This window comes from Amblyomma mixtum, chromosome 8, assembly GCF_055824585.1.
Source record: "Amblyomma mixtum isolate Tamu chromosome 8, ASM5582458v1, whole genome shotgun sequence".
Classification (NCBI taxonomy): Eukaryota; Metazoa; Arthropoda; class Arachnida; order Ixodida; family Ixodidae; genus Amblyomma; species Amblyomma mixtum.
Window position 1 is genome coordinate 102,815,584 of NC_143019.1, and position 22,493 is coordinate 102,838,076.

Below are 22,493 nucleotides of genomic sequence, written 5' to 3' on the forward strand. Positions count from 1 at the left end.
GCCAGAATTCCCCCAACACTCATCAGAGACTGGCTGCTCAATTGAGTAGTCTGTCCTTTTTTTAAGAATGAATCATTTTCGCCACTGTTCAGCAGCAGTAACAAACATTACTATATGAAACTGCAGCCCCAGGCTTTTTTGTTTATGGGGGTTCAACGTCCCAAAGGAACTCAGGCTATGAGGGATACCGCAGTGAACGGCTTCAGAAATTTCGACCTCCTAGGGTTCTTTAATGTGCACTGACCGCACAGTACACGGGGGCCTCTAGAATTTCGCATTCATGTCAAGTTTTCAAGAAACAATGCAGAATCGACACTTCCTACCTAGTGTGGCGTGAGAACCTCTGTCACATTTGGCAGCTTTCTCGGCTACAGAGGTCTTCACAGTTTAATATTCAATACACGTAGCTAGGACATGGTCATCAACTGAGCTATAACCAAGAGCAGTGAAGTATACATTTTATGCTTCCGAACTAGTCCCAAGTGATACACCCCCCCCCCCCCCCAAAAAAAAAAAAAAAAGCAACGGGTTCACCCTGGGAAGACCAGCCACTCATCACTTGTACATAAGACAGTTCATTACTACAACTGAAGAATGCCTGGAGGGGCGCCAGTGAGAAAAAAAAACGTATTCACGAGGCCCAGTTGATGGAGGTGCCGGGGTAATTTCAGCTGGGCGACTCTACCATCTACCGGACACTGCCAGATTAATTTCGTTACATCCATCAACATGCAACATGCTGCAAACAGGACGGAATTCGCAAACCTGCAAGTTGAACGTGAGAACTGCACAACAGCGGTGCGCGTTACGAAAGGCAGAAAAGCTCAAGAACACATTCCTATAGCCCTGACAAGCAAATTCGAGTGCTGTACCGCTGTCAGCACGCCTAACAAAGCAACCACAGCTATCCATCGGCCGGCCGTTGGCCGTCCGTTTCGGATGTTCCGGACGGACATCGATTTCGGACGTCCGTTCCCGGATCTTTCTCGGATGTTTGCATATATGGCACATGCATACTTTCTTCGTGTCCGCGGGGCAATAAAATGAAAAAGCAACTGAAAGTACAGCGAGAATATTTTATTGTGACTGTACATCAGCACAGGACTGAGTTAATGTGAAGTGTGTAACTCCTCAATGAGACGTAAAACTTCGAGCGCACATCCATCTTCCTACTTCCATGATGAAGCAGAAGCGAACAGCTTTCTGCAAAAAATGAAAAGAAAAAGGTTAGTAATCAAGTCCACGCCAAATCTCAGTAGACCATGATAAATTCAAAAATGCTTGGCAACTTTGTTATTGGTATTCTCAACCCATTCTCAACAAGTCTCAACCCATCCGTAGCCCACACCACAGTATAGCCATAACATAACTCCAACTCTCCCGCGAGAGAATGTTACAGATCCTGCTCCGATGTCATAAAAGTAATTCCCAAGCAGTGTACTGCACTTACCTCCGTAGGACATGCCGTAGGCAATCACACTAGGCCTTCTTTCATCCGAAGTCGGTGTAGTACGATATTCCAGCGTTCCAGGAGGGCTTCAGGCACTTGCCGCATCCTTCGAATTGTTCAAGTTACACACCACTTTCGTCCGCAGACTAAAAAAAGCCACACATTCTAGTAACAGAGCTCAAAAGGGGCACCACACTTCGCACCAAACCAGCAACGCCGCCATTACGCCGCTGCACTCTGTGGCTGATGGATTGGATTGGGCTGACTACAAGCTGCATTTATGATGATGATAGCGGAGTTAAACGGGAGTTTTGAATTTACAAGTGGTTTCAATCGCGTTTTACCACGGCTAGGGTGGCTACCACGGCGGACACGATGTCGCTACTGATTTTTATACGTTTTCTAGATGTAAATTAGTAATTGATTTACTGTAAATTTGTGTAGCACTCGCTCCTACCCTTAAATAAATTTAGTTCAGCAGTGGCCCTTGCACTGCAAGTATATGACTAGGGAATTGCGCGAATTTACAAAAGTCCTCAAGTCAAACCGTGTAGCTCATGGAAATAATTTCTCCAAAGCAGATATGCAGATATTAACGCAATTTCTCGCACACTAGCCAATAAAACTGACAAAATTTCCTTCGCGAATAAAATTTTCTAGGTTAAAAAAGCGAACTCTACAGTATACATACTCGAACGGCGCGACTTTTCTGTGTGAACAATTATAAAAAACTCTATACTCATATCCGGAGAATATACTCCACCGTACATCCCTCGGACGTACACCTTGTCTCTAATGCGGATAGACAAAAGCGGATACTGTCTGTACGTCCGGCGGATGTATGAATACGGATATCCGAAATCGGATTGTGCTCGTACGTCCGATGGACGTCCGATCTCGGCAAAGGACGTTCGGATCTAGCTCGTACGTCCGACGGATATCTGTGGTTGATTGGAGGAACGTTCGCTTGCGCGTCCTGCACTGATATTACAGCCTCTGAGCGCTGGGCGCAGAGTCCAAGGCCATACTGCACGGTATGTTTGCGGACGTTGGAGACAGCTCGTGCCCTGCTTCCACTTTAATTTTGTCTCAGACGCAGCGGCCGACGCCCAGCGGCACTAACGTCAGTGAAAGACAATCGCTCGAGCGTCTGTGTTCACGGCGGTACATACATAGAGGCTGAATGAAGTTTCAATATCAATCAACGAGGCACTGGAAATACACGGGTAGCTACAGCTGCCGCAAAGTAGAAATTACAAAAGTACTCAGACAGTAATAAAAGTGTTCTTACCTGTCATCTGTAGGATTTCCGCGTCGTAGTATCCGCCCTTTGTTTTGTCGTCCCCCTCCCAATAGACCTGATAGATATTTCCCGCCGCAAAATCTTCCGTGCTCTTTGGGTGGAAATTTTTCACAAGAACCGATGAAGTGACTTTTTTCACGTTGTCAAGCAGAAACTTCACGTAAATGTAAAACACCATTGCACTGATGCACACTCGGGAGCAAGTCACCAATGTCGCGCAGTATAGAACAAAAAGGATGTTGGAACGGTTGGAACAAACTATATCTACACGTTTTGACAACGTAATGGTGTGTGTGGCGCTGCAGTCTTGTCAAACAAAAAATTGCATGCTGATGAGACTGCTTTAGCGCGTTGCTCTGAAACAGATTGAGTTATCTGTAGATGTTGCAAATGTAGTAGTTAACTTTGTAAGCGCCACTTTCTTTTTGGCTAGATTGTAGCGTTTGCCTTGCTGGGAGAGGCGGGCACGCATTGAAGCTATAAAAAAAAAAGGAAAGGAGAGGCGGGCGTGCGGAATTTCCCGCGCAGTCTGTAGTCGCCTCCTTGGTTGTACGTTCCATCTGTCTTCAGTGTCGTTCTTGCACCTTATACAAGCCAACGCCTCATCTACTTGTACAAGCCTGTTACAAGCGTGCAAAGGAGGTGCTCCAACATGCCTCCCAAAAAACGCTACCGCGCCTATTTGGAGCCAAATGCGCTATCACTGAAAATTCCGCGGCAGACGACATGGAGCCGGCTGCAAAAGGAATCCGCTGCAACGTCTCAAGCACCGCAGGTAATTCACCGACTTGTTTACGTCATATGCTAGGGCCCATTCACTTTCTGCGGCGAAAAGTTTTACATTCCATGAACTCATAAAGAATCCGCAAGTGTTTTTTTTTTTTTTCCGAGCTGTGCAATGTTGCAAAAGCGACCTTTGCCATTAGGCTTGCGAGCCGTGAGGAGAAGCCCGCTTTTCAGTGAATTTTTGAAGCAGAACGCGGGGCGAGCAAGTGCATATTTGTGGGTGTGGATGCGGAAAAGAGGTACGGGTCGCTGCGAAATAAAAGGCACTGCAGAAGTTGAGTGAAGTAGGGACAGCAAAGAAGGGCAAACGGGTGCTGGAGCTGGACAGCTCGAAACGCCGAGCACCGGCGGCACGGATCATGACGGCGCGGCTGCTGCTGTGCGTTGTGCGTGCGTTACCGTAATGGAGATTTGCTTCGCTAGACTGTGCCGCGCTCATTTGAAGCGTTGCCTTTTGAATAACTTGGACCTATTCGTTTATTCTGTATTTCAACTTGCCCCCCCCACCACACACACTTTTTTTTCTTTGTGAAAGGGGGGGGGGGGGAGAAAGCTAAAGTCAGATTTTTTTCTTTTGCGGAATCGCGAGAACCTAGCGTCCTTACACCCACCGCAGGCAGTGGTCATGCTCTTACCTGCGCGGTAAGCATCTAAAGAGAGTTCCTGAAAAGGCGGAGCTTACATTGCTTACATGGCCTATCAACGTCCAAAATATTGTCTGTGATGGATGCAGACGGCTGATAGCAGAACGCAGCATGCAGAAATGAGAAACAGGGCTAGGAAACGGAAATGATGAATGTGATGAATGAAACCATGGCAAAAAAGTTTGTCGCATCAAAGATTGTGGCAGAAGAGCAAGGCAGCGCGGGTGTACAATGATCAGGAAAAAAAGCACTCCGCAGCATCGAATTAAGAGAAACAAGAAACAGAAGCAGAAGGAGAATGGTGAGGTGAAATGTGGATCGAAATATTGCGTTGTGAGGGCCTTTTGTAACATAGCCAGGCTGAAATACAGCCAAATAGCAGCCAAATTGGATGTAGCCGCCATCATTTGGGGACTTGAGCACAGGCGCCAATGAAAACTGCTGCGTATAGAAGAGTTCATCAACATAAATGCAGTCAAACACGAACTCCAACTGAACACTATAAATGTGTGAGAGGTGTCGACTACATCGGCATATGTGGCAAACATGAGTTTACGTGTCGTGCAATTCTGCTCTGACATCATCTGTGAGCAGCACGGATTGCACTGATACTTTTTAAAGCCCGTAGTAATTTTTATGGAAAATTCCTGTGCATACCAGTAAGAATGACAAAAAGTAAAAACACTGAGCCCTCAACATAGCGGATCTCTCAGGTCTCTCTCTTTGTCCAGCAGAACACCGGTTCAGACAAATCTTCTCATGTCAGTGTGTGAAGCTCACTTTATAGCACTGTGAGAGCTGGAGCCGGTCACTTGGTCAGCATCTTATCACAGCCAATGGCAGAGTTGTGTGCAGTGGACGCAATTACAACTGCTGCCCTCTCACATCCATTCCCATTTCGTCAGCTGGAATAGTCTCAAATGCTCAATCTGGGTAAAGAACAAGCGGTGTGAGGATGGAGCAGCAATTCAGCATTAATTGGGCTCACATCATGCCATGATAAGATGCTGACCCACTAATCGGCCAGATTTCTCAAAGCATGCCACTCGGGCTTTCGTCACTGTCTGATAATACATTCCTCTTTTGTTTATTCTTTGCAGTTAGCTGCAGTAAATGAGGTACCAAGAGGGGACGCTGAGGTTACAGACGAACAAACTGAGAGTGAAGAATGTCTGCTGCCACTACCTCAGCTCTCTGAACAAGCAGAAAGTGCTGCCTCTTTTAACCAGAATGCTGAGCAGGGAGACCCTGATGTGTATGCGGAAGCTGACGACCCAGATGATGATCTTTCTGATTTCATCGCAGCCAACTCAAAGACGACTCTTCCTGGCCAGTCCACAACTCGACTGCAAGCCATGCTCCTGATATTATCATTTGTTGTGGCAGCTAAGCTACCATGGACACAAGTTGACAGCTTGCTCAAGCTTCTGAACGCCCTCTTTGCTGAAGAGGTTTTTCCTTCAACCAAATATGGTTTTCGAAAACTGTGGAGGCTTCAGCAGTCAAAAATGGTGAGCATTCATGCCTTCTGCCCGACTTGCCAGTTCTTAATTGATGGCAATGGTACCAGCCACTGGCGTTGCCGAATTTGTTCAGAAGTTGCAAGCCTAGGAGAGGTTTTGAAGAAGGGGAGCTTTTTCATCACTCTTAACTTGAAGCGACAACTGCAACAGCTCCTGAAACGCATGGGCAAAATAGTTGGAAGCAACCTGCTTCAGCTTGCTTCATCATGCCCAGAGGCTTTCACCGATATCACAGATGGCCTGCTCTACAAGAAAGTTCGCAGCGACCACAAAATGAAGTGGAGTGACCTAACTTTGACGATGAATACTGATGGTGCACCGGTATTTAAGTCAAGCAAAGGTTCTGTGTGGCCAATACAAGTTGCCCTCAATGAGCTTCCCGTTCCTCTGCGGTGGAAGAATATTTTGGTTGGAGCAGTGTGGTTCGGCAAGGAGCATCCACCTGCACATCTCTTCATGAAAACCTTTGTGGACAAGTTCCAAGAGGTTGGCAGCCTGATGTGGACCTTTGCTGATCAAGTTGTGGAGTCTGCAGTCAGAATTGTGTGCTGCTGTGTCGACTCACCGGCCAGAGCTGCTTTGCTCAATGCAAAGCAGTACAACGGGTACTACGGCTGCACTTGGTGTCTTAACAAGGGAACTTTAGTTGACGGTGAGACTCCTGCTTTCATTCAGTCTTATGAAGGACACAGATATACAGCATATGTTTTACATGGCAGATTGGTTGCCAGCGGTAAAAGTAAGGAATAACAGCCTACTTGGCTAGTTGGATGTTTTATACTTTGCCGGTGTTATATTCATGTTTTTAATTATTTTCATTTGTTCTTTACTACTGCTTTGATCTGTGCGGCATGAAGTGAGTTTTGATTTTAATGATTTGTTGTGTTTTTGTTGTAGGCACAGTAAAGTACACGTTTGAAGGCGGTGCCATGGTTGAAAGGTCCCACGACACTGTGCTGTCAGCCATGTCCCTTGCAGTTACAAGAAAGTGCTCTGTCGATGGAGTGAAGGGGCCATCTCCAGTTACGAAGCTAGGAACATTGGACTTGGTCTGGGGCTTCCCTCCCGATTATATGCATTGTGTCCTGGAGGGTGTGACTGCACAAATGACAGAGCTTTGGCTGTCTGCAACTGGGAAGCCTTGGTATGTAGGAAATAGAATTGCCGAGCTAAATCAGCGTATATTGAAAGCACGGCCACCAATAAGCTTCTCGAGACTGCCAAGGCCAATTTCAGAGAGGGCATTCTGGAAAGCCACAGAATGGAAGTATTGGTTGCTATACTACAGTGTGCCATGCCTTCAAAACATTCTGCCAGATAGATATATTAGGCATTTTTCATTGCTGGTAGAAGGCATTTTTATGCTGCTGAGAGAAAGTGTTGAACGCAGTGACACTTTTATTGCAGAAAGGTTGCTGAAACAGTTTGTGGAGGAAGTGAAAATATTTTATGATGAAAGTGCGCAAACATTCAATGTTCATCAACTTCTACATCTGGCGAAATCTGTTAGGATGACAGGTCCACTGTGGGCCACGTCAACCTTCCCATTTGAAGGGGGCAACGGGGACATCTTGAAGCTTGTGTCTGCTGCGAAAGGGGTTCCTCGGCAAATATCAGAAAGATTCATTATGAATGGAGTTCTAAATTCTTTGAAACGTCTGGTACCTCTTCCTCCATTTTTGAAAAAGCAGCAGGAGCTAATTTCAGGTAAAATTTCTAAACAGCACAAATCTAGTGTCTTAGGTGCAGCTTTGCCACCTTGTGTCTATGAAGAACCCATCCAAATACTGTTGAGGCAAAACATTGGTTCCGAGGCATGCGTAAGTGAGTACCTTAGAGCTCGTGTCAAGGGGTTCACTGTACACAGCGCCCATTATCAACAAGCAGAAAGAACATGTTCATGCTACCTGGAAGCAAGTAACGGCAAACTTGTTAAAATTCTCAAGGTGTTTGCTGCTGACAGCAAAATCTTGCTGTTGTGTCAAGAATTGATTACTGAAGTGTTTGAGCTGCCCTTTTTGTTCAGAATCGAGCACCCTCCATTTGGCATCGCTCTCTGCATGCTTTGCGAAGAAAGCGTTGCTTCATCTTGTGTGCTTGTGGAACAAGAGAGCACATTCTTAGTGAAGATGCCTAATCTTCATGAAAGTGATTAGTCATTTTCAGTACCATGAGGGAACAGCATGAAAATATTCTTGAGTAAGACACTTGTATCCCACTTGCTTCAAATGCTGTCAAATGGGAAAATGCCGCCCCTGTGCACCATATTTTTGCATGCTGGATACTACCGAGCTATGAAACGAACCATTCAGCATATTTTTAACTTTTAGGCCTCCTTGGTGTTATGTTTTTACAAGCACGGGCGTACAGTTCGACACGGCCCACTTTTGCAGGGAAACAAAAATAAACTTCTTCAGCTTTTGAGCTTTTTTCATCGGTGAACTGCAACATAATACTTCTTGAAGCAAGTTTCAGTGTACAAGCAAGTCGTCTTATACATCCAAAAGACTGCGGTATGGATATTTACCATATTTGAGGTCTTTTTATGAAGTGATTGCTACAGCTCTGTTCCTCTCTTTTTCTACAAAACCAGTGGTCAAAACTGGTTCAAAGCGATGTCATTCTGAGCACAGTTTTACGATATGTATGCAGCATGTGAGACACGAATACAGCTTTGTGAAAAATGCAAAAATGATGATGCTGATCTTTTCGACATAGACAAAATACCCTTTGCCCAGTCTGTTGCACATCTTACTCATAGCAGTTTCACTCATCCACTTTTTCACTGATCTCCATTTATGATTGTGGCCAACTTGCTATTGCGTTTTACAAAATTCAAAATGTCATGAAACTTGGCAGCACATTGCAAGGTACCTAGTTAGTGTTGTTTGAGGTTGAAGCGTGTTGCATTATCATTAACACACTGTCTTGTTTGTTGTGCATGTTCACTGTCACATGGCAGTGGCATCCAGTACACTGTCTTGTGCATGTTCAGCAAGAAAATGTTTCGATAGGCATGTTTTTCTTTGCATTTGCCAACACGTCAACACATACATGCTTCAATGGCAGCTTAGTACAAAATTCACACACGTACTTGCCAACTGTCTCCATCAAGGGAACACGTAGCCTTAAATATTGAGCCCGCTGGACAGACCAACCAAAGCATGAATGCTCCTGCAGTGCCGTGTTTCACATGAGGTTCGGAACTTAGTATTCGGAGAAGCCTTTGCCCCAAAGTATATGCAGTTTAGCTGATGATTTCTCTACAAGATGTATCCCTATATATATGACTTAGCAACCCGAATGAGCCAGCTTTTTTGTAAGTGTTCATTTCTGTTAAATGAACACACTTATCAGGGACTGTTATCTCTGTGTTTTCAATCTGTTCCGAGTTCATGAACAGTTCTTTGAAGCAGTTCTCATGCATTCGTTTATATCCAGTGAAAACTGCACCCATTTATTTTTATTCTTTGCTTACTTAAGCTGGATAACCTGACTGACATTGTATCCTGTGATATGAAGCCCTTTTTTATATAATATTGTGCCTTATTAAGTAATGTCAAGTTGCGGTGTACTGTCTTGTGCATTATTTGCTGCTCTGCTGCTCAGCACGAGTTTTTTGATTCTTGTCCTTCATGCTTCGAAGTAGGCATTGTCATGAAAAACAGCAACTTATGCTGAAGATGTTCTCTACAGTGTATTTGCACTTCCTTTGCACCTTTCCATAGCCTTCAGTGGTAATGTACAGCGGGGAATTTTTTCAGTGCATGTAACTTTGGAAGGGCATTGTTTTCCAAGACCCTTTATATAATGATATGTAAAATGTCTTTTGCTTGTTTTTTTTACCTACATGTGCTGACCTTGAGACTTTGTTTGGCTGTTGATGAAAAAGTTGTCTGGGGCATCTCACCTAGCGGGTGTTAAAACAAGTAAACTAGTAGCAAAATGCTCCTTTTAGCAGCTATGCAATTGGTGGTGTTTGGTCAGTGCACGAAATAATCGTTGGCCATTTAAACTTGATAGTTCACATTCTCTTCATCTCTTAACAATGTACAGCTCTCATGTCAGTCAGAAAATTAAGCTCTTACAGGCAGAATCTATAGCACAGGGGGAGCTTAGGACGTTTTCGGCTGTTTTGCCGTGTAGCACTTTTTACTGTTGCCAACTCAGCCATGCCTGTTCCTGTCTTGCTGTTCCTTATGGTTTCTGGCATTGCGTCGATGAGCAAATGCACAGTGCTGTGTGAAGTTGTCTTCAAATGCCCTTGCAAAATTTGTTATCAACTGAGCTGGCATTTGCTGTTGTGCTTAATGCAGCTGGCAGCACTTCAGTACTTTCCTACCTGCCCGTCAAGTATTGTGTCTGCACAAAAGCCCACCTCCTTATCACCATTCTGATTCCAGTAATTTCATTGCCTTGATCACTGTGAAAGGCACTGTGGAAGCTGCCTGGCTGTATGAAAGGCCCCACATTGCTACAATTCAGGGGAATGAATTGATGGTGTTCTTTTGTGATGCTTTCAGGGGCACTTTCCCAAATGCCCATTTCGCGAAGGCACTACTGCAACTCTGAAACGAAGGAGTTCTATGCTGAATTTTGAGAATAAATGTGTTTTAATTTCTTTCAAGCTTTAGTTCAACCTGCTGTCATGCCTATATGTTTTCATAGTCACACCAGATACAAATTTTTTGTTGTCCTGGCTGATATGAGCATTTAACTATACCTGGAAGCTAAAAAAGTGTGCCTTTTTTGTCCACATAATAAACAGACTGCCATTCATCCTTAGTGTAATAGTAATAAATACTAAATTATATGCTGTATGATATGCAAATGCACCTCACAATTTACCTTGGACTTTTTTACGGTTTGACTGTGGTGTGAAGACATGAACACCCATAGTTGCAACAATGGACTATGCAATTAAGCAGGACAGAAATCTTTCATTAATCTCAGTAAGTACCAAACCAACCTACATGTTGGTCAGTGCATGAAATAATCCTTGGCCACATGTCTGGCATGTGCCTGAGATTGTATCTGGTACATCATGCAAACTAGAATGAACCGAACAGATCTTTTTGGTGGCGCTCGGCTCCCGCACATGAATACAGCAACAGGTCTGGTGTGCTTGAGCTGGATCATATACGCCAGATGACTCGAAACCAGTCTAGTGTACGTGCACACCAGACGACATGAAACCAGTCTAGTGTGCACACCAGACGACATGAAACCAGTCTGGTGTGCACATCAGACAACACCACACCGGTCTGGTGTGCACACCAGACACCACCACACCGGTCTGGTGTGCACACCAGCACCACCAGGCTGGTCTGGTGTGCACACCAGACCGGTGTGGTGTGCACACCAGCCACACCAGGAAATCCTGGTGTTAACACCAGAACACACCAGAACAGTCTGGTGGATTTTTCAACTGGGATGGCCAAACATTCTCGTTCGGTAACAGAATAGTTGGCCTCCGCTTTGCTCAAGGTCCGACTGGCGTAGGCGACCACATATTCACGGAAGCCAGGTTTGCGATGGGTGAGAACGGCACCCAGTCCAATACCGCTGGCGTCAGTGTGGATCTCAGTAGGCGCAGTCGGGTCAAAGTGGCGCAGGATAGGAGGCGAAACCAAAAGGCGGCGCAAGGTGTCGAAGGCGTCATCGCAAGCAGGCGTCCAAGCGGAGAGGGTGGAGCTGCCTGCGAGTAGCTGGGTCAGAGGAGCGATGATCGAGGCGAAATATAAGATGAAGCGACGGAAGTACGAGCAAAGGCCAACGCAGCTACGGAGCTGCTTCAGTGAGGTGGGCTTCGGAAATTCGGCAACTGCACGAAGTTTGGCGGGGTCCGGAAGAATGCCGTCTTTAGAGACTACATGTCCTAAAATGGTAAGTTGTCGGGCAGCAAAGCGGCACTTTTTCAAATTCATCTGGAGCCCAGCGTCAGTAAATCAAGTCAGAACGCGCTCCAGGCGGATGAGATGAGAAGAAAAGTCCGCAGAAAAGACGACGATGTCATCGAGATAGCAAAGACAACTCTCCCACTTGAGTCCACTAAGGATGGTGTCCATGAGGCGTTCGAAAGTTGCCGGGGCGTTGCAAAGGCCAAACGGCATGACGTTGAACTCATATAAGCCGTCAGGTGTTATGAAGGCAGTTTTTGAGCGATCAGTGCCAGCCATAGGCACCTGCCAGTAACCTGACCTCAAAACCAGCGAGGAGAAATACTCACCTCCTTGCAAGCAGTCCAGGGCGTCATCGATTCGTGGCAGGGGATAGACGTCCTTGCGTGTGATGTTGTTGAGCCGGCGGTAATCAACACAGAACCTGATGGAACCATCTTTCTTTTTTACCAACACAACAGGAGACGCCCAGGGACTGTGAGAGGGCTGTATGACACCCCGACGGAGCATGTCGTCCACGTGATCAGAAATGACGCGGCGCTCAGAAGCCGAGACACGATAGGGGCGCTGGCGAAGAGGGGCGTGTGTACCGGTGTCGATGGTGTGCGCAACGACAGACGTACGGCCCAAGGCAGTCTGAGGAAGATCGAAAGAAGACCTGAAGCGCTGGAGGAGGGCGACGAGTTGATCACGTAGCGCGGGTGGAAGGTCAGCGTCAATGGCACGGTGGAAGACGTCGGAGGGCGGTGGATCATTCTTAACATCACAGGAGCTGAGCACATCGACATCGAAGGAAGCGGTGGTATAAAGAATAGGGTAGGGAAGGCAGGAATCAAGTTCTTCAATACGCCCGAGGCATTCACCTCGGAGCACCGCTGACGGGCACGAAGATGGGTTCGAGACGTAAATTGCACTTTGTCCATGGTCGATCGTCAGAACAGCAAAGGGAAGCAGGAGGCAGGGATGGCGGGAAGCGGTTTCGGAAGGCGTAAAGAAAACAGTTGAATGAGTGGCGCCGGCACAGGAGAGGGGTACGAGGGCAGCAGAAAACGGAGGAATGTCGGTATCAGTCGCGACCACAAGTTTGGCAGACTGCGTAGGTACGTCGCAAAAGGGAGCGTCACACAGCGGAGAAAAGGCGATTTCAGCTCGAGCGCAGTCAATAACGGCACGATGGGTCGAAAGGAAGTCACATCCCAGGATGATGTCGTGTGAGCAGTGAGACAGCACAATAAACTCGATGGTGTACAAAACATCTTGAATGAGGACACGGGCCGTACATGCGGCTGAGGGATGAATGCGCTGTGATGAGGCGGTGCGAAGCGAAAAGTCAGAACGTGGGGTAGTCCCTTTGCGGAGTCGGCGGCAGAGAGCTTCACTTATAACAGATACTGCAGCGCCCGTGTCGACGAGGGCAAGAACCTTGGCACCTTCCACGAACACTACGATTACATTAGCGGGACGACTCGGAGGACTTGAGGAGTTCGAAACAAGCGCAGTTCTTGCCCCCGGAACTGCGGCTGTTAGTTTCCCTCAAGTGCGGAGCTAGAACGTCGCAGCATCGGAGAAGGGGAACGGCGTCGAGGGGAAGGCGATCGGCGAGTGGTGTAAATTTGGCGATCAGGGGAAACAAAGGGGGGACCAGGTGGACTTCTCGGCGAGGATAGTTCGGCATCTTACGGGTAGGAGCGCAGATCAGGTCGAGAAGGCGGAAGGCGCTGGCGGGAAAGCCGCGCGACATGGCCGGGCCGACCACAGGCGTAACAGATGGGTCGGTTGTCCGCAGTACGCCAGGGATTCGTAGGATGTGGGCGAACTCTTGAGAACGGAGCTTGAGACGGGGGCTCAGACGGCGTCGGCGGACGGAAAGAAGGGGCGGCCTGGTAGGAATCGGGTGCCGGCGTATGTCGTGGCCTGGCCACTGCTTGGGCGTACGTCAGGGGTGCTGTCACAGGCGGGAGCACAGGGCTTGACGGTAGCAGGTCAGCGACTTGGTCTTGCACGACACGGCGAATGGTAGGAGCCAAAGACGGGGTCTAGTCAGGAACTTGGCGGGCGGGGTCTTGAAAATGTGATATGAGGGACAGCTGGCGAGCGACCTCTTCACGAACGAAGGCTTTGGTTTGGTTGAGAAGAGGGGAGTCCTCAGAAGAAGTACCACCCAGGGCCAGTGTAGAGAGGGCCTCGTCGCAGACACCGGCACGCCGTGTGGAAGCGCGCTGCTTGCGGAGCTCGTCGTAGCTCTGGCAAAGCTTAATAACCTCACTGACGGTGGTAGGATTTTTCGCGAGGAGCATCTGAAATGCGTCGTCAGCGATGCCTTTGAGGATGTGGTGGATCTTGTCCGCTTCTGGCATGGCGGCGTTGACACGTTTGCAGAGGTCAACGATGTCCTCAATGTAACTTGTGAAGGTCTCGTCGGTGTGTTGAGCGCGGTCCCGTAAGCGCTGTTCGGCACGGAGCTTGCGCACCGCAGGGCGGCCGAATACTTCCGCAAAACTCTTCTTAAATACGGGCCAAGTTGGTAGGTCCACCTCATGGTTTCGAAACCAGAGGTTCGCCACGTCCGTGAGATAAAAGATGACGTTACTCAGCTTGATAGTGTCATCCCATTTGTTGTAGCTGCTCACTCGCTCATAGGATGACAACCAGTCGTCAACATCTTGGTCGGCAGTGCCACTGAAGAGGGCAGGCTCACGCTGCCGGATGGCGCCAGAACAAATGACGGTGGTTGAACTGGCCGCCGGTGTTGGGGCAGTCTCATTTGGCATGGTTGACACAGGCGGCAGCGTACGGCTCCGGAGTTCCACGTTGGTAGGGGACGAACCCAGCACCTGCACCAACTGTAGGGGTGCGTTTATTAGGCGTCCTCAAGAGACCGAACCGCTGTGCAGGGTCTGGCAGCGTAGACGGGCGTAGCCAGCACCAAGAAAGAAGAGAGCGGGGGAACTTCGTCGTCGTCAGGCGCAGCGTAGTGTCGGCGCATAACTTCGTCGTCGTCAGGCGCAGCGCAGTGTCGGCGCATGGTGGTAGCGGAACCTGTCACACTTGGCACACTACACTCTTATATTCGTGATCAGGAGTGTAGCTGCAGAAGGAAGCTCTAAGCCACAGTTTTTTCAATACTTCATTGTGATCGAAATTGCAGTGATAAAGCGACGAAAGGCTTCTCCGACTCGCTACCCATTTCCAACAACCCAGCTAGCTTCCACACCTCGCCGCTGGTAGAGGCCGTCTGTAGTTCACGGTTACAATGACGTTCCCTCTGTGCGCACTCCTCAGGCCCCATGGTTATTTTTCGGTTGTTTCTGGTGGATGTACCTGCCCTTGTTTGTATATTGCTATTAAATTTCAGGTAGTGCATTATCACGTCTTGTTTCATATTCTCTTTCTTCTTGTCTGCTTTCATTCCATAAACACGTTCCATGCAACATCAGTTTTTCTACACGCAGCATTCTTTCTAGACGGCTGTCAAGCTTTCTTCTGAAGTATAGAATCTAATACACACCATAGTTCCGACAGCCCAATAGTGATACATATTCCTTTCATGAAAACCGTTCGTAAGCCGTAGCAAACTGCATGCACGCTCAGTGATATTCACGTATCTTCCTAGCTATCTGCTGTCAAAAGTATTTTCTGTATATATGACATCGCTGAGTACTTACACAGATGGAGTAATGAACAATATAATGTAAAATTTCCCGCCTTTCTTAATCTGGTTCTACAACACCGCTTAGCCTCAGTAGAATTCCTTTGAGGTTTCTTTTGAGTTTTATTTGGCGTTTTACTGCGCAAGTAGGCTCAGTGTCACTCATAGACAGCCCGAATTTGGTTTCGTTTAAGTTTGATGCATGGCGATTGACGCTTCAAAGAATTTAACTTATGAAGGACGCTGTTGGAGCGCTCGAGATAGCGTCTACTATACAAGGTTTTTTAAGGTGAATTGATATCGCACAGTACGCGGTCCTCTAGCATTTCGCTGCCATTGAAACAGGACTGCTGCGAGAACCCGGAATTCATGATTGCCAGTAAGAGGGTGCACGTGTCTTTATAGACTCCCATATTTCCTTTGCACCTTCCTATCTTAATGCCCTTAGAGGAAAAAAGAGTACAGTAACCTAAGAAAGACAAAACGTTGCTGCGTGGTAGTGTCCTTCTGTGAAATTTTTTGCCCTCCGTGAAATGCTCTGCTACCTAGACAAAAATATTGATACAACTTTCCTCTATGCTTAGGTTGCGCTATATGCCTGCATCCTCCCCGTGCCTCAGATTTTGGAATTTTTCTTCGGAAAAAAGAATGTCATGGTGCCATGGCTATTTCGGGAGCAAACGGCAGCATGTACTTGGTGTTCGAATGAGGTTGCCGCTCAGTGAACCAAGCTTAGTTTATTAAAGTGCCTGGCAACAATATGTTTGTCTCGGGGTTGGTCCTTTTTACCAATGGTTCTAAAGAAACAAATACAGGAGTTCAAACATAAATGTTCCCATTATGTAGAGCCGCATGATCAGCCGCAGGAAAAGAAAACTGTATGATAAATAATATCTTAATCAACCTATAAACACACAGTAAAGGTGCTAGAAAAGGATTCTTTTTGCGCTGTCGCTTTTAATGCGAGACTAATATAAAGAAACAGAAAGATCACGTGTCGTGATTATATACAAGTTACATATGCTGGCAACAAGCATCAGTAAAAGTTCGCACGGAAATGACGCCTGAAACTTAGGTCAAACAATGCAGTGACAAAACAATAAAAAGAAAAGATTTTCAGCCGAAAACAGAAAGTGACCTGCAGGATATTTAAGCATGCACAAGTGGTACACAGTCATTGAAACTGCATCTCAATGCGGTTTCATTGACGGTCCTACTGAGAGGTGGTGTATTTGGTCGTTACGCTGAAGGAGAAGTGAAATGTGTATCTTTTGCAGGAAAATATATGTACATATTTTCGGTGGACCCAAGGTATGTTACCAAGGCCTGTTATGGCTTTAAATGGGATGCTTCCTAGAATTTTTTTTTTGCCAATTCACACCTCGGAGCCAGGTTAAAAAAACTCGCTCGACTTACGCGGACACTAACTACCTGAATGATAATTACTGCCGGCCGTCGTCTTTGCTACGATGGACATTTATGGTCACGCTAGAGGCCAGCGTGTTCTGGAAATTAACTTTTTTCGATATTATTTGTGACCAAGCGCATTTGCTTTTACGCTGGCAAACGCTATTTGGCACACCTGTGGGTAACTACAAACAGTTTTCTGAATATCACATGTCCATAACACATAGCAAACTACTTAAAAAAACTAGGACTGGCGAGGTATACGAATGCTACACACTCATTTATTTAATTAGCAAACATGGAAACATGAACGCCAACCATTTTGAAATCTAAGGTACCACGAAATCTCTTCTTATTGGGGAATAACTTCAAATTTCACCGCGAAAGGTTAGCGCTGACAGAAGTTGAACATTGAAGACAAAATAAGTAAATAAATATTTCCAGGCTTCGTGCCCAAGATTTCGCGGCCTGGGTTTGACAATGTCCACGTAGGCTGGAGCAGGAATTTTTAAAGGCGTTTGAAAGAGCGCATGAAGGACGTGAAAACAAGAAAATAGTTTCGTGCGGGCTTCCTGAGCACTCCTATCGGCAGAGCATTAAAACTGCTGGAAAGGTGCTTGCATCATTGCGAAGGAAAGAAGCGGCCTTTGAAGGCAATACACTAACTGGTGATTCGCTCCACAAAGAAAACACAGTAGCAAATTGAAGGCAACCTCCCGCCAATGTATGATTATTTTAACGTATCGCTTTTTTAAGCTTATTTCGCAGTGAACATGGCTTCTGTATGAAAGCCGAACGCGTCGTTAAATATTGACTCAAACTTCTTGTCGGCTTTAATGTTTCACGGTGAAAAATGAGCTAAGCATTTTTGTCTGCGGGAAGGCGCACTCCAAGAAAGCCGACATAATTTATCTCGCAGAAAGAAAAAATAACTAGCTGCAACAGACCAAGTATGGTTTGGAGGATTAGGACAACTTAACAGACTTTCTCCCTGCAACGCCCTTTCAAGAAGTGTGAATAGATAGAAGTGGACAGCTGCATTGGCTATTGGTACTCCGGTTTAGTAATGATACATAGGCCACAGTGTAACGACCTTCATGCACCGTGGAGGAACTGCAGTTTGGGCTTGTTGGTGTAGTTTCATAATGATGGTTCAACATCGCAAACACACACAGACCAAGGGGGAGACAAGACACACACACCAGGGTTGAAAATTTCGTGCACCCAGAAGAAATTCGTAAATCAAGCCTAGGTTTCTTTTTCTTCAGAAGAGAATAGGCTTAGTCGTGCTGGTAATGCATCGTAACTAAATAAACTGATCGCAGGAAAGAAAAAGATGGTGACGACTAGACAGGAGAAGTGCTGTTTCAATGTTGTTTCTTCAAACGCGGTTAGATTATAACATCATGACATAAAGCAAAAAACAAGAAGCAAATTCTGCTACATACTGCAGCTCGTCTTGTTGTCTAGTTTAGTCGCTTTCAGATAGTTATGAAACGCCAGAGTTTGAAAGTGGATGCGCCTTTGGTATTTTTGGCAATGATGTTCCTCCGAGCATGTGCCTCGAAACAGTTCAGAGAATAATTATATCTCCTCCCCGTCCCTCAGAAAAATTGAATGTTGCACTGAAATAGACAGATATAGCACACAATTATAGAGGACACTTATGCTCCATCTTAAGGATATGACGCGATAGCGTAATGGGTTCATTCCCATGCATGCGGAAAATCATTCTATGCTTTACATTCATATGTCCCTGAGAGCCATCTACCCCTCGCGGCGCCGTGGTTAAGCGATGCGGCACTGCCCTGCGATGGCATCTGCTCTCAGCCCTGGTGCTTGTGCGGCCCATGTTGCTTTTGCAGAGCTATTATCACTACTTTAACTGCCACCTGTCACGGTGATAAGTTTGCTCACTATCAGGTGTGCAGGTACTCATAACGCCCCCAGATTAAGTGGCTTAGCCAGTTCGCCTCCCTCCTAGGTTAGTGTCTCGTGACCGCCCGCGGGAGCCATGCACGTCATTCACAACGCCAACAAAGCCGGTACCGGATTTTCTGGCGAACACCCTTTAACGCACTCGCGTTATTAGTGAACATCTGGGTGCGCTAGTTTTTTTTTTTTTTTGAGGAATATTGTGCTGAAACATGAAGTCAGCATCCAGCAAGGCAGCGGGTGACTAGTACAAAAAAAAAGACGCATGCATTCCAGACGAGCAAGATCTATGAAATCTCCCTCTCGTGTGGCAGCTGGTGTATTGCACGATGAGGCCATTCATTTTATGAGCGGCTGAGAGCACAACAAATCCCGGGTGCATGTGGGCGCCGACAATGAAACTCACCTTGCATTGCCACCACCATAATTCCACTGGGACGTTAAATTGGTTGCATTGGCTCAATCAGCTTGCATTTCCATGATAATAAACGATTGATCGAAGGCAATGAATCTAATGTAACTCGATCGACGCATTGACGCCTGGAGGAAGTAATCACCTAGGACGGTAATTTCAAAAGACGTTAGCCGTACGGAGCACGAGACTCGCGCGCATACCTGAGGATACGCCTTTCGAAGAGACGCTGTGTTCAGCTATGAAGAACAGACTGAAAATATTCGTGTGCATACTTACTATCTCGTACCATAGAAAAATTAAAATATTAGACCAAAAACTTTAGGAATGCACACTTGTCCACTAGCGGAATGGTCGCTCATATCATGTATAGGTCATGTTAATGAAGACCACTAATTCGCTTATAAGCTGCGGCATATCGGCACTGGAGTCACACCTAGCAATCCGCTTCAGTAAAGCGATCCAGCGTGTAAAATAGGAAAGTGATAGCATTAAGCTCACTACCATGGCGCTCCGCAATTTTCACGTCATCCGTATTTATTTCTTGCGCTGAAAAAGCAATTCGTTGCTTTTTCAAGATGCAATTTCAAATGCATCCATTTTGCCTGATTTCGTGAGAACACCGGCAGAAGGTTCGGAAAAGAAGTTGCAAAAGTCTCGTGCACAATCATGCACAAAGTGTCGCAAAAGTTGTATAATTGCCCATCGTTAATTATCTTCACTTCTTTTAAACTAAATGCCAAAAAATTTCAATCTTTCTTTCAATGCCACAAAATTTCATACAATTTCACACGTTGTCGCTAAAGAGGAAAGAACGAAGATTTCCCTTGTGCTGCGCCACCGCAAAAGGCGGCATTTGGTCATGGCGCCTTTCCAAGGTGCCATCAGTAGAGTCGCTGGGTTTCAAGAGTGCCACTTTTCTTTTTCACGCGCAGCCTGACTTAGGATAAATACGAGGTCTGTTAGAAAAGTATCCGACCTTTGGCCGTAGAAAAAAAACTTGCAAAACTGGAGCGTTGCAAACCTAGTCACCGTCAAAGTAGTCTACTTGGGACTCCATACACTTCTTCCAGCGGTGGTGCCATTGTGGGAAGTATTCCGAAAAGGCCCCTTCCGGAATGGAGTTTAGCTCAGCTGTCGTTGCAGCCATAATGTTCTTCCATCTCTGAAATTGCGCTCCTTTCAATGGCCTCTTGATTTTGGGGAACCATCCAGAAATCGCAGGGGCCATATCAGGAGAGTAAGGAGTCTGTTGAACTACAGGTGTCTCGTTTTTCACCAAAAAAGTCTGAATCAAGTGCGAGGAATGTGCAGGAGCATTGTCGTGATGGATGCGCCACTTTCCTATTGACCTCAACTCCGGTTTCTTGCGCCGCACATCATCACGTAGGCAACAGAGGTCATCCCTGTAGTACGTTTTGGTCATTGTTTGACCCTGTGGAGTGCGTACTCGTGGTGTGCCACACAGAGGGAGTCAAAGAAAGCAGTCAGCATCACTTTCACATTGCTGCGCACTTGGCGGGCCTTCTTTGGTCTTGGTGACGTGGAATGCTTCTACTGTGACGACTGGGATCTGGTTTCCGGGTCGTACCCGTACACCCAAGACTCGTCGCCAGTGATTATGACGTTGATGAAGTCGGGGTCACTGTTTTTGGAATCCAGCATGCCCTGTGAGACTTCAACACGAAGCTTCTTTTGCTCCACCGTGAGCAGCTTCAGCACGAATTTTGCCGCAACTCTCTTCATGGCCAAATCTTCGGTGATAATGGAATGTGCGGAAAAATTGCTCATGTCCACCTCTTCCTCAATTTGTCGGATAGTCACGCGACGGTCCCGCATCATCACAGCGTTCAGCTCGGCAATGACCTGGTCATTTCGGCATGTTGGTGGCCAATTGGATCGTGGCTCACTCTTCATCGATGTGCGGCCATCTTTAAATCTATTGTACCACTGCTTAATCTGTGTGCTGCTCATAGGATCGTCACCGAAAGCCGTCTGAATATTCGAATGGTTTCCACTCGGCTGTCGCCCAGTTTATGGCAAAATTTGATGCCGTAGCGCTGCTCCTGTCACTCCGCCATTTTCCTTGCAATAAAAAACCGACGAGAGCACTGCGCACTGCCTCACTGATATGCTGCGTCCCAGCCACTGACGCCATCGGCAGGCGGGAAAAAATTTGTGGATGCGCACGAAGGTTCAAGGTCGGCTGATGCAAGCGCGTTTGTTTCATATCCATCAGGTGTTCGCAAAAAAAAAATAAAGTCGGATACTTTTCTAACAGACCTCGTACAGCTATCGTGACCTAGTTTTGCGAAAACAGACAAAGTTGCCCATTGCGGAGCGTTTTTACGCTGCTGCCAGCCCCCTCTGGACAATTCATATAGGAACTGCCTACACGCACGACGTGTAACTTCAACATCTAAGTTAAGAAAATGACTGTTTCTTATTTCTTCTAAGTGTCTCTTCACTATATCTGCGCAACTTACCGCGTCGACTACACAAAAGTTGTACACGTATATAAACGACGCTGCGAAGAGGGATCCAGATGGAACTATACATGTGATTGCTGTGCTGAGGAACTTAGTTAGGGGAAGCAATGATGCTTCCAAATCAGATGGCGGGCGCGGAGGATAGCGGCACTCTGAAGACTCACTCCAGCCCTCTAGCCCGCCACTCTAGACCGCCGTATGGCGGAGCGGCACATGTCATCCGTTTCCATCTATATACGGCGGGCGTGATTTAAGAATGGAGTAACAAAGACTCTCAGGAAAGAGAAATCGTGGCTAGGTGCATCAGGGTTGCAATTTTACCACCTGCTAGTCGTCCCGCGTAATTTGGATCAAGACTGCTCATAATACGTTTCTGTTTGAGTGAGTCTTAAGGTGAAAGTTAGCCCCTCTTCTGAATACACCTGCGCTGTTTATACCTTTCTGCGATATTTTCTGGAAGGAGGAAAAGTGCAGTAATTCAAAACGAAAAATACGATGTTATAACGGAACCTGTTCTTGGGCTGGTGTGATGTCATAAATGATCATCAGAGCGTGAACACCGCTTCAGAAAATTACGCCTTTATTCTAAGAACGAAAGGACGAAGACAAGCCTCAAGACCCGAGGCATTCTGCGCAATAGAGCGTAGCTTGCCGCTGAACCATCTTAAGATAAACTTCGCGGTGTCACGCAGTGGCGACGTATTCCTCGGAATTCCCAGTATCGGCCTGCAGCAGCGGCCATTGGGTTCGCGAAATTAAAAAAAAAAGAACACTTTTAGGAGTAGCGTTTTGGGGTTTACACTCCTTGGTGTTGGTGTTTCCTGCGATGCTGGTAAATAAAATATATTTATTTACGCAAGCTTCCATCTGTAAATCACACATCTGTGCTCTTTTTTACGGTCAAGGGAGCAAGAACTGCTTCACTCCTAGCGTAAGACAAGAAAATATAGTTTATGGTACAAGAAATTAAAGTTGAAAGAAATAAAAGTAACTGT

The 22,493-nt window shown here is 46.5% G+C and overlaps 1 protein-coding gene across 1 annotated transcript; it reads left to right on the forward strand.

The window, feature by feature from the left end:
* Positions 1-3,227: 3,227 nt before the first annotated feature.
* LOC149333744 (uncharacterized) lies at positions 3,228-6,736 on the forward strand. The gene is made up of 2 exons (XM_089558752.1): positions 3,228-3,528; positions 5,284-6,736. The coding sequence occupies exons 1-2, from the start codon at positions 3,406-3,408 to the stop codon at positions 6,454-6,456; spliced, it is 1,296 nt and encodes a 431-aa protein (XP_089414878.1). The 5' UTR covers positions 3,228-3,405; the 3' UTR covers positions 6,457-6,736.
* Positions 6,737-22,493: the final 15,757 nt, after the last annotated feature.

Coding starts and splice junctions, on each gene's coding strand:
- LOC149333744 (XM_089558752.1), top strand. CDS start 3,406: ATGCCTCCCAAAAAACGCTACCGCGCCTATTTGGAGCCAAATGCGCTA. Junction 3,529..5,283: donor CAACGTCTCAAGCACCGCAG/GTAATTCACCGA, acceptor TATTCTTTGCAG/TTAGCTGCAGTAAATGAGGT.